Here is a 12,779-nt window from a genome sequence, read left to right on the forward strand (position 1 = left end):
CTGCTGTGTGTGCATCTTGCTAGCTGTCACTCAAATGGTGAGGGGCTGAAGTTCTTTGGCTAGAACTCTAATAGCTAGGGGGAGAGACCTGAAAATAGCTGTGCAGCAAAGCTCCCCATTCCAGACAGAGCTTTGAGAGGATCTGCAGGGAAGAATGGAAGAAACTCCCGAATTACAGGTGTCCCAAGCTTGTAGTGTCATACCCAAGAAGACTTGAGGCTGTAATCATTGCCACAGGTGCTTCAACAAAGTACTGAGTAAATGGTCTGAATAATTATGTAAATGTGATATTTACTCCTTTTTTATACATTTGCAAACATTTCTAAAAACCTGTTTTTACTTTGTCATAATGGGGTATTGTGTGTAGATTGATGGGGGGAAGAAACAATTTAATACATTTTAGAATATGCTGTAATATTTTCCGAATGCACTTTATGAACTACACGTTGACACATCCAGCCCAAAGCAGGAGGATAACAAATACTTAGTAGTCGCCAAAGTTCCAGAGCATGTCTTTAATAAGCAATGATCTCTAATGCGGAGATATCTGTATAGACGGGCAATAATTTATGTGGTTTTAGAATATAACAATGTAGATACAGGGCACTTGATTATGTTTTGCAGTAGTGTAAAGTACTTAAGTAGTTTTTTTGTGTATTTGTATTTTACTTCACTGCATTCCTGTAATAATGTACTTTTTACTCCATATATTTTCTCTGACACAAAATGTACTCGTTACATTTTGAATGTTTAGCAGGACAGGAAAATGGTCCAATTCACACACTTATCAAGAGAACATCCCTGGTCATCCCTACTGCTTCTGATCTGGCACTAACTAAATACACATGCTTTGTTTGTAAATTATGTTGGTGTGTGCCATTTTTTGAGTCATTTTCTATTGTTACAAACTCTTAATTTTCACCAAGGTACAATTTTTAGCTCACAATGTAACACACTATCTAATAATATCACCCACAGCAGACACAATGGTATATGATTGAGGACATCAAATAATGAATTGTAATATTGTTATGTGTCCCGAGCAGTGTTTAAGTCGAACGTGAAGGGGCGTGAAGAGGAGGATGGGGCGATGACACTGACCCGAAGGAGAGGAGCCATGAAACAGGCCAAGGTCCATTTCATCAAGAACCATGAGTTCACAGCCACTTTCTTCGGACAGCCCACCTTCTGCTCTGTCTGCCGGGAGTTTGTCTGGTGAGAGACGCAGACCACCCCATCCAAACACCACCGTGACCACCACACTGACCATGACAAAGACCGTTGAGCTTTCAACCTGTTTTACAAGTGTGTCGTTTTGCTACACAACGGTATTATGCCTTGGCTTAGCAGTTAACCACAGTACAGAGACAGTCGACTGATTACCCCAAAACCAGCCCCCCATGGGGTCTCTGAGTAGACCAATTAACAGCTCTAATTGATCCATAACTGGAGCAGTCTGTCCAACAATAACAGTAAGACTGGCTGGCAGCGCCTGTTCTGTGAGCTGTGTGAGTCGCTGTCTGAGACGCTGTCTGGGGAAAACCCACAGGGTGTTGCTGCAATGTTCCAACAATGTCAGCACAATTACCAGTGCAGGGCTGCCCCCTTCCTGCCAGAGAAGAAAGTTGTTATTGGTGCCTTATGGTGACAGGTTGAGGAATGACCAATGTCCCTAGTGTGTGTGGATGGTGTAGTTTGTGCAAAAGATGAATGAATGTCTCTCCTCTCATTCTGTTAAACTGCCATTGTTTATTGTCACTGTCAATACTTTATATTGAGATATTCTTACTATCTGTCAGTATGCCTTATGGGAAAAGTGCACAAAGATGAGTCATTTATTGTATGAATCTTCACCCTGTTTTTCTTTCCAAACAGGGGATTCAACAAGCAAGGCTACAAGTGCAGACGTGAGTGTCTCTGACCTCTTGCCGTTAAAATCTTTCACTATAAGGAAGTTGTTTTGGTGCTTGGAGTGAAACATCCAAAGCGTTCACTCTGCAATAATTTACTCCCAAAAATAGTCACGAATTTCTCATATCAATAAGTGAATATCTTAACTAGCAGCTTTTCCTAATGTGGCTTAATCTCTGTCTCAGAATGCAACGCCGCCATCCACAAGAAATGTATTGACAAAATCATCGGGAGGTGCACAGGAACAGCAGCCAACAGCAGAGAGACTATGGTGAGCAACATGACCTCACCTCCCAAAACACATCAAAAACCTGGATATAATACTGTGTGGCCAATTGGCACCATGTAACCTACTGTAGATGGTGATCAGTTTTCTATGGAGTGATTCCCTTGATTTTATATTTTGACCAGGGTCCTAATTTTTCCATATTGTTTTCTCTGATCGCATCGGAGTCATGCAGCTGTGCGAACTGTGCCACGTTATTCTTCACTCCTCAATAGGCAAGACCAGACACTTTCAGGGAGGTCAAATCAACAGCTATCAGAGACCAGGAGAACTGTCAGGCAAATCAATATGCTTGTGTTTAAAACTGAACAGTGGTGCTTCATTCCAGCTGTGATTTAGCTCAAAATTCAAATGCTCGCACATCTGAACTCTGACGAAGGCTCTGAGGCCGATACTTAAAGCTTATTAAATAGCAGTGATACTATCAAGAGCAGTGTGCGGGTTCCTTATTTTTTCTCCTTTTATTCAGCTGTAATTTAGCTAGCATGGGACCAAAGTAGCCAGTATGGTGCCAGTGGATTCAGCATGGGACAGTTATTACCAGTAGTGGAGCACTTTTGACTAGTGTTGCAGCCATGGAGTACTAGAAAGACTTGGAGTATTTGTCGTAGTGGGATCAGCTCTATAGCACCTGTGGCAGTTAGGATAGAGAGGCCTTCTCTTCAGGGGTTAGAGGTGAACCTGTTCCCTGTCTGCAGCCTGTATGGAAACAGTACAGGTGGAGTGGTTGGCAAGTCAGTGCTGTGAGGGAAGAGAGGGTGGAGTCAGTCCACTAGTTATCGGTGTAGGTGTGTGCCCCTGTCCCCTCTCTCTTGCTCCCTGTGGGGCACCATGAGGAGGTTCAGAAGGGCTGTGAGGCCTCACAGACACCCATTTTTTTTGGGGGGGGGCAGTGCCCATGGGTACTAACTGCCCATGGGTACTATGGACTAGCTCATTGATGATGGGAGCTCTGTGTATCCACAGTTCCAGAAGGAGCGTTTTAAGATCGACATGCCACATCGCTTTAAGATCCACAACTACATGAGCCCTACCTTCTGTGACCACTGTGGCAGTATGCTGTGGGGAATGGTCAAGCAGGGCCTCAAGTGTGAAGGTAGGTGTGAGGCCTCCATCTCTGTCTCTGTGCCTCTCTCTCATTTCAATATAAGGTGCTTTCTGGCAAGGGAAACATATGGTTACATTGCCAAAGCAAGTCAAATAGATAATAAACAAAAAAACATTTACAGTTAACATTACCCTCACAAAAGTTTCAAAAGAATAAAGACATTTCAAATGTCATATGTACAGTGTTGTTACAATGAGCAAAGAGTTAAAGTACAAACGGGAAAACACATTTATTTGCAATGGTGTTTGATAGAGAACAATCTTCAATCCACCCAATATTTTAACTCTGCCTCTTATATCTTTCTCTTCATTTTATCCCAGCTACTGTCTTACTCTTCTCTCTTCTCTCCTGTTAGACTGTGGCATGAACTCCCATCACAAATGTGAGAAGAAAGTGGGAAATCTCTGTGGAATCAACCAGAAACTCCTGGCTGAGGCCCTCAACCAAGTTAGCCAAGTGAGAAAGACAGAGACACCTGGTCACGCCCACATTCAAACATACTAATGTATTTTATGGAGCCATGAATGCACATTCATAACCCTATTGTAATAGCATTATACCTCTTCAGAAATCCACAAGACGTTCTGAATCCAACAACTCTGAGTCAACGGACATTGGAATCTACCAGGACTTCAACAAAAGCCCAGGAGCGGACCCTAGTGGTAAGCAGCTGTCACTGCTGCAGTTGAGAGCACATGTTATTCTACAGTAAACAATATTTTGGTCCTTAACAATGTAGGTCTTTAGTTCTCTTTCGTTTTTTGTGGGTCTTTACGTGTGTATGCATCTATTGACATTATGCCTGTCTCTTTGTGCGTGTGTGTTCAACAGAAGGCTATGAGAAGCTGTGGGAGGGAGGTAAGGGCCCTGCCCCAGCCAGCATCACCCCCAAGACCCACCTCACCATTGACAGCTTTGTGTTCCACAAGGTGCTGGGCAAGGGAAGCTTTGGCAAGGTACAGTACAACCACTGCTACATTCCTCATGCTCATGCCACTGACACCCATGCACACAGACTCAATGGCCTTCAAACACATCACTTGCTAGCACTGCTTTGTCTAAAAGGTTCCAGGGCACTCTTCAACTGCTGAGAGCCAACTTACTGTAGTGGTTTAGTTAGTATGTGACCCGTGTTATTATCTGTTGTTGGAGTAGCTACAGTGCATCCGGAAACTATTCAGACCCCTTGACTTTTTCCACATTTTGTTACATTACAACCTTATTCTAAAATGGTTTCCATAAGAACATTTTCTCATCAATCTATACAAAATACCCCATAACCTTATTTACATAAGTATTCAGATGCTTTGCAATGAGCCTCGAAATTGAGCTCAGGTGCGTCCTGTTTTCATTGATCATCCTTGCGATGTTTCTACAACTTGATTGGAGTCCACCAGTGGGAAATGTAATTGTTTGGACATGATTTGGAAAGGAACACACCTGTCTATGTAAGTTCACACAGTTGACAGTGTATGTCAGAGCAAAAACCAAGCCATGAGGTTGAAGGAATTGTCTGTAGAGCTCCGAGACAGGATGGTGTCGAGGTACAGATCTGGGGAAGGGTACCAAAACATTTCTGCAGCATTTGAAGGTCCGTAAGAACACAGTGGCCTCCATCATTCTTAAATGGAAGAAGTTTGGAACCACCAAGACTCTTCTTAGAGCTGGCCTCCCGGCCAAACTGAGCAATCTGGGGAGAAGGGCCTTGGTCAGGGAGAAGACCAAGAAAACGATGCTCACTCTGAAAAAGCTTCAGATTTCCTCTGTAGAGATGGGAGAACCTTCCAGAAGGACAACGATCTCTGCAGCACTCTACCAATCAGGCCTTTATGGTAGAGTGGCCAGACGGAAGCCACTCCTCAGTAAAAATCACATGACAGCCCGCTTGGATTTTGCCAAAAGGCACCAAAAGACTCTGACAATGAGAAACAAGATTCTCTGGTCTGATGAAACTATTTGCCTTGAATGCCAAGCATCACACCTGGAGGAAACCTGGCACCATTCCTACGGTGAAGCATAGTGTGGCAGCATCATTTTGTGGGAATTATTTTCAGCTGCAGTTACTGGGAGACTAGTCAGGATCGAGGGAAAGATAAACGGGGCAAAGTACAGTGAGATCTTTGATGAAAATCTGCTCCAGAGCGCGCAGAACCTCAGACTGGGGCGAAGGTTCACCTTCCAACAGGACAACGACCCGAAGCACACAGCCAAGAAAATGCAGGAGTGGCTTCGGAACAAGTCTCTGAATGTTCTTGAGTGGCCCAGCCACTGCCTGGACTTGAACCCCATCGAACGTCTCTGGAGAAACATGAATAGCTGTGCCTCAACACTCCCCATCCATCCTGACAGAGCTTGAGAGGATCTGCAGAGAAGAATGGGAGAAACTCCCATGTCAAGCTTGTAGTGTCATACCCAAGAAGACTCAGGGCTGTAATCGCTGCTGAAGGTGCTTCAACAAAGTACTGAGTAAAGGGTCTGAATACTTATATAAATGTGTTATTTCATTTTTTATGTCTTAAATAGCCAATACATCTCAATTCATTGTGGGATGTGTGTAGATTGATGGGGGGGGGGGGGACAATTGAATCAATTTTAGAATAAGGCTATAACCTAACAAAATGGCCTGCTCTGGTCTGATAGTTTAGTATGTTCAACATGAGTATTCGGCTGTGCTGTATCACCTCTCCTGTGTGGCGCTCCAGGTCCTGCTGGCTGAGCTGAGGGGGCGAGGACAGTACTTTGCTGTGAAGGCCCTGAAGAAAGATGTGGTTCTGATGGATGATGATGTGGAGTGTACCATGGTGGAGAAGAGAGTCCTGGCCCTGGCCTGGGACAACCCCTTCCTCACACACCTCTACTCCACCTTCCAGACCAGGGTGAGACCCCTACCCCTCTCCAAAGCTTTATCTTTCAAAAGGATTTACCGTCATCCATCACTACCTCCACACACACAGCACTCCAGGAACAATTGTTCATCAGACTGATGTGTGTCACTCGACTTGGGTGTTTAGACAGTAGCTTAACTGGTGTGTGTGTGTGTGTGTGTGTGTGTGTGTGTGTGTGTGTGTGTGTGTGTGTGTGTGTGTGTGTGTGTGTGTGTGTGTGTGTGTGTGTGTGTGTGTGTGTGTGTGTGTGTGTGTTACCAGGAACACCTGTTTTTCGTGATGGAGTACCTGAATGGAGGAGACCTGATGTTCCACATTCAGGATAAGGGTCGCTTTGACCTCTACAGAGCCACGTAAGTGACAGACTACAGTGTTAACTCACTATCCACCAGACACGCAGTAGTTATTTACTTAGAACTCACCCACGACAGTTTCATAGCCGGTTAAGGGCAGACTGTAGGCATTTCGTAGGGATGATGCACCCAGAAGTTATTTGCCCTCTACCACTCTTCTCCCCCAGGTTCTACTCAGCAGAGATCATAATTGGACTGCAGTTTCTCCACTCAAAAGGAATAATTTACAGGTGAGATCAATGAACTTTAATGGTCTCGTCTGGCCTTGCACTTGATTTCCCTTATTAATCCCTGTACTAGCGCTTAGTAGATGGACCCTCCCCTCCCAACCCTTCCCTGCTACAGGGACCTGAAGCTGGACAATGTGATGCTGGACAGAGACGGCCACATTAAGATCGCTGACTTTGGGATGTGCAAGGAGAACGTGTTTGGAGAGAATCGGGCCACTACTTTCTGTGGGACGCCAGACTACATCGCACCAGAGGTGTGTGACTGTGTCTGTGCAGGATAGGGTATTGTACGATTCTGTTTGTAAAGAAATTTACACTCTCTGTCCTGTATTTGTAATTCTGTGTTTTGATCCTGACTGTAGAAGATGACTCTTAACATTGTCCATGTGTATATCAAATCAAATCACATTTATTTATATAGCCCTTCGTACATCAGCTGATATCTCAAAGTGCTGTACAGAAACCCAGCCTAAAACCCCAAACAGCAAGCAATGCAGGTGTAGAAGCACAGTGGCTAGGAAAAACTCCCATGAAAGGCCAAAACCTAGGAAGAAACCTAGAGAGGAACCAGGCTATGTGGGGTGGCCAGTCCTCTTCTGGCTGTGCTGGGTGGAGATTATAACAGAACATGGCCAAGATGTTCCAATGTTCATAAATGACCAGCATGGCCCAATAATAATAAGGCAGAACAGTTGAAACTGGAGCAGCAGCACGGCCAGGTGGACTGGGGACAGCAAGGAGTCATCATGTCAGGTAGTCCTGGGGCATGGTCCTAGGGCTCAGGTCCTCCGAGAGAGAGAAAGAAAGAGAGAATTAGAGAGAGCACACTTAAATTCACACAGGACACCGAATAGGACAGGAGAAGTACTCCAGATATAACAAACTTATCTAACTATATCTGTCCATCCTCAGATCCTGCTGGGACAGAAGTACACCTTCTCCGTGGACTGGTGGTCGTTTGGGGTACTGGTGTATGAGATGCTGATCGGCCAGTCGCCGTTCCAGGGTGATGACGAGGATGAGCTGTTTGAGTCCATCAGGATGGACGTGCCTCACTACCCTCGCTGGATCACCAAGGAGGCTAAGGACCTATTGGAGAAGGTGCAGCTGCTGCTCATTCTCTTCTCTCACTAATTCCCCACACACAGTCTGTGACAGTGGGTGGCAGATTGGTGTCCACTAGTAAACAATGCAATCAGTCTTGCAATTTCACCTGACTTTCATCAACACTAGCCTTTGCACACAGACATTCAGACATCCCTTTTTTACCTTGCTATTATATCCCTCTCAACCCTTCCCATCTACACACATGCAGGCACAAAAACACACACCTTAAATCCAAGCTGGATGCTTGTCCCAAAGCTGTTGCGTGTCTCTGTTCCCCATCCCTAGCTGTTTGAAAGAGACCCCAGTCGCAGGCTAGGTGTGGTGGACAACATCCGCGGCCACTCCTTCTTCAAGACCCTCAACTGGCCTGCCCTGGAGAAGAGAGAGGTGGACCCCCCCTTCAAACCTAAAGTGGTACGATCTGGATCTCTGGCTTATAATGGAACTGTGGCTAGTGAAACTCCCACACTAATGCTCTTTTCAGATTTTTTTGCACCATATTAATTGTTTATTTGGTGTTGTATTGTGAATGGTGTCATTGGTCTCTTGTTGAACTGACAGCCCTTCTCTGCCAATCACAGAAAGGCCCCAATGACTGCAACAACTTTGACCGGGAGTTCCTGAGTGAGAAGCCCCGCCTCTCCCACACGGACAAGAACCTAATCGACTCTATGGACCAGACAGCCTTTGCAGGCTTCTCTTTCATCAACCTCAAGATGCAACACATTATGGACAAATGAATTCACAACAAGATTCCCCCATCTCTTTGTTTCAACCGCACCATTATAAACGCATAGGAAAGGGAGGAGGGGGAAACCAGTGTTGCATTTATCTCTGTGGTGGTTCCTTCAATAATGGTGTCTTTCTTTTCCTTGGGATCAAACCTTGAATTAATCCATGTACTGTACTTTATCCCCCAACATACATCAACACACTCATTTACACACACCCCATAGTTCAGTTGTTTAGTATTGTCCATGCTGGGATGTCAGGGGTCAAATGTGGCTCTCTCACACACCCGTGTGCTCTGCCTACTGTATGTCACTCTTTCCCGTCCCATCATTCACATCATTGTTTTGTGTGTGTGTTTTTACTGTCCTTGTGGGGACCAGAAGTCCTCACAAGGATAGTAAAACAATGATCATTCAGGCAAGTGAGGACATTTTGCTGGTCTTCACAAGGAAAAATGCTATTTTAGACTTAGGGATTAGGGTTATAATTAAGGTTGGGGCTAGGGGTTACGGTTAGGTATAGTTTGGGGTTAGATTTAGGGGTTAGGGAAAATAAGATTTTGGATGGCAATCAAGTTTTTGGCCCCCACAAGGATAGCAATATAGAAGTGTGGGTGTGTGTGTGTTGGAGCACTCACTTACTGTGCATAAATGTATGCATGAATGAATGAATATGTCTGAGTGACAGCATGAATCTCCAGTATATTTTAAATGTTTTATAATGAAAATAACGTTTACTTTTTCAGGTGTGAATTCAGTACCCTGTGTAAGGTGCAATTAATTCATTTGAAAGGGTGATAAAAAAAACAAATGATAGAACACCAAAGTTACAGGACCAGTAGAGGATGCACAGATTTATACAGGCATGGATAGTCTCTCACCTTGGTCTGCCCATCCACATGATATAAAACTAAGGATTTGTAAATGGTACTGCAGCTTCCCCACTCTCCGGAACAAACCAGAGCTACTCTGATCAAACCACAGCTACCCTGATTCAGATCTGCGTTACAGTAGTGTGAAATGGAGTGGGACATCATACTGGAAGGAGTTAATGTAATGGTACTCTGCAGTCATTCGTCTTGAAGGTTATGGGTGTGTGTTGGGGGGGATTCCTTTAGAAAAAGGATGGATAAATTGGGTCTTGTGTTACTTGAATGTAGGTATTTTAAAAAGCAAATAATAATAATATGCTGTACGTTAAATTAAAATTAATATGTGCATTGCCTTCGGAAAGTATTCACACCCCTTGACTTTTTCCACATATTGGTATTACAGCCTGAATTTAAAATGTATTAAATTAGGTTTTTGGTCACTGGCCTACAAAAACAATAACCCATTATGTCAAAGTGGAATTGTTGAAAAAAAAAATACATTTTTACAGATTAATTCAAAATTAAAAGCTTATGTCTTGAGTCAATAAGTATTCAACCTAACCTCTTTCTTATGGCAAGCTTAAATTATTTCAGGAGTAAAAATGTGCTTTTCAAGTCCCAAGTTGCATGGACTCACTTTGTGTGCAATAATAGTGTTTTTAACACAGTCATAGAAAAAAGACCATCTCTGTACCCCACACATACATCTGTAAGGGCCTTCAGTGAAGCAGTGAATTTCAAACCCAGATTCAACCTCAAAGACCAGGGAGGTTTTCCAATGCCTTGTAAAGCAGGGAACCTATTCATAATGGGTAAAAAATAAAATAAAAAGACACTGAATATTCCTTTGAACATGGTAAAGTTATTACACTTTGGATGGTGTATCAATACACCCAGTCACTACAAACATAAAGGCATCTTTCCTAACTCCATTGCCAGACAGAAAGGAAACCACTCGGGCCAATGGCGACTTTAAAACAGTTACAGAGTTTAATGGATGTGATAGGAGAAAACTGAGGATGGATCAACAACATTATAGTTACTCCACAATACTTACCTAATACACAAAGGGAAAGATGGAAGCCTGTACAGAATAAAAAAAACATGGCAAAGCAATGAACTTCTTGTCCTGAATACAAAGTGTTTGTTTGGGGCAAATCTAATACAAAACATTTCTGAGTAACACTCTCCATATTTTCAAGCATAGTGGTGACTGCATCATCTTGTGGGTATATGTCTAATCGTTAATGACTGGGGAGTTTTTCAGGATAAAATAGAAATGGAATGGAGCACAGGCAAAATCCTAGAGGAAAACCTGGATCAGTCAGCTTTCCACCAGACTCTGGAAGATAAATTCACCTTTCAGCAGGACAACCTAAAACATAAGACCACATCGACACTGGTTGCTTACCAAGAAGACAGTGAATGTTCTGGAGTGGCCAAGTTACAGTTTTGACTTAAATCTATGGCAGAATCTATGGCAAAACCTGAAAATTGTTGTCTAGCAATGATCCACAACCAATTTGAAACAGCTTGAAGAATTTTGAATAGGAGTAATGTGCAAATGTTGTACAGTCCAGGTGTGGCATGTTCATAGAGACTTACCCAGAAAAAGACTCCGCTGTAATCGCTGCCAAAGGTTATTCTACAAAGTATTGACTGGGGTGTGAATACTTATGAACATTTCTGTACCTAATTTTCAATCCATTTGAAAACATTTCTAAAAAAACATATTTTCACTTTGTCATTTTGTGTTGTGTGTAGATAGATAAGAAAAAAATATTTAATCCATTTTCAATTCAGGCTGAAAGACAACAAAATGTGGAATAAGTCGAGGGGCATAAATACTTTCTGAAGGCAATGTATATTGCCCTAAATAGTTACAATATTTGGTGACGTAAGGATATACTTTTTTTTTACTGTCTTCGTATTTTACGTCTGATTATAAATAAACAGATATTTAACTCTAAATTGTTGTCCACAAAATATCAATATTGTAGGCACTGATAATTGTTTTTCCTTCTATTCTCCTTGTAGGCTTAGTCAGTGGTTAGTTTAGTTTTTATTCCCTGGCATGATGTTTTCCCATTTTGCAAACATGTAGGCACTTTTTGATCATTTGTTTTCACAATTTCACTCCTCAGATGCACTTTCACAGGCGGGTGGCCCATTAACTGGCTACAATAGGACTTTGGCTACCCTGCCATCTAGCGGCCAGGTGCTACAATTACTATTCATCTCTTCATTGTGTCGGAGCCTCCAAGGCCGACGACATTCATGCAGTGCGCACCGGGAGTGTCCTCCGAGTCCGCTCTCTCTCTCTCTCTCTCTCTCTCTGGCATCACAATATAGGCTCACTGCACTCTTCTACAACGTTTGAAAAGTTGCATCATTACGACGTCGGACAACATTACAAGCCTTCTGAGGCTGACTTGCTCATGAAGTTTGCATGAATTAAGACTAGCCGTAAGGCATTTATAAGCATAGGACTGCATGTTATTCCATCCTATGCATCTCGGACACCAGTGAAATCTGAGACTTTATCATGAACTCGTTTTTTTCAACAACATAAAGTTACATAGGCCCATGTTATGTTTCAAAATTACATTATCCTCCTTTGTTTCATATGTTATTATCATGTCTGTAGTTAGACCACATTTTTTTTAAAGAAAGATCAAATCGACGTTGTAAAATTGGAAAGAAGTTAGGCTAGAAATGGTTTTAATGTTCAAGCCATTCGTGCCATTCATTCAAGCATATTGAATGAATTCTCCTTATGCCACATTTATTGAATTGTAGTTATACCATTTCCTTTCGCAACGACCGTGCAACGGAAATCTCAGAAATGTTTTCTATTCATCTACCAAATGCATTGGTATTTTGTGGGGATTAATTCAGTTTTAGCCTAGTCTACATCGTCGTCGTGAGAACATGCCTTTAACAAACGGGGCTCCTTTTAATATAGCCTAGTCAAAAACGAGAAACACATTTGGTTCGCCGTGAAATTGGAAGCATATTGCTATGAAAGCATATTTCTAAAAGCTCCACACCCAAACATTTCACAAACACCTTATTATCACACAGTCCCCGACACCCCCCCATCAAATCTTAGATTTTCTGATTGTGGAAAAAAAGCCTGTTATGTTATTCCATTATATCCTTCAGTTTCCTCATCTGTATATGCATTTCTGTGCGGAACAATGAGGCAAATGTAAGCAACTCGATGCGTTTATTTTTCCAGGCAAAAGTCAATATCACCTTCACAGTTTTTTTATATAAAAAAAATGCCATTCAAC

At 42.7% G+C, this 12,779-nt stretch overlaps 1 protein-coding gene across 1 annotated transcript in view; it reads left to right on the forward strand.

The window, feature by feature from the left end:
* LOC139371225 (protein kinase C delta type-like) overlaps positions 1–10,599 on the forward strand; it is a 34,927-nt gene extending 24,328 nt beyond the window's left edge. Inside the window, exons 4-17 of the mRNA XM_071111434.1 lie at positions 1,047–1,215; positions 1,876–1,907; positions 2,097–2,182; positions 3,164–3,293; positions 3,661–3,761; positions 3,874–3,967; positions 4,137–4,261; positions 6,008–6,181; positions 6,452–6,543; positions 6,711–6,773; positions 6,889–7,027; positions 7,686–7,874; positions 8,166–8,294; positions 8,462–10,599. Of these exons, the coding sequence (XP_070967535.1) occupies positions 1,047–1,215; positions 1,876–1,907; positions 2,097–2,182; positions 3,164–3,293; positions 3,661–3,761; positions 3,874–3,967; positions 4,137–4,261; positions 6,008–6,181; positions 6,452–6,543; positions 6,711–6,773; positions 6,889–7,027; positions 7,686–7,874; positions 8,166–8,294; positions 8,462–8,620 (1,682 nt within the window). The 3' untranslated portion in view covers positions 8,621–10,599. The remainder of the gene's footprint in view (positions 1–1,046; positions 1,216–1,875; positions 1,908–2,096; positions 2,183–3,163; positions 3,294–3,660; positions 3,762–3,873; positions 3,968–4,136; positions 4,262–6,007; positions 6,182–6,451; positions 6,544–6,710; positions 6,774–6,888; positions 7,028–7,685; positions 7,875–8,165; positions 8,295–8,461) is intronic.
* The last annotated feature ends 2,180 nt before the right edge of the window (positions 10,600–12,779 follow it).

Source organism: Oncorhynchus clarkii, chromosome 17, assembly GCF_045791955.1.
Source record: "Oncorhynchus clarkii lewisi isolate Uvic-CL-2024 chromosome 17, UVic_Ocla_1.0, whole genome shotgun sequence".
NCBI classification, from domain to species: domain Eukaryota; kingdom Metazoa; phylum Chordata; class Actinopteri; order Salmoniformes; family Salmonidae; genus Oncorhynchus; species Oncorhynchus clarkii.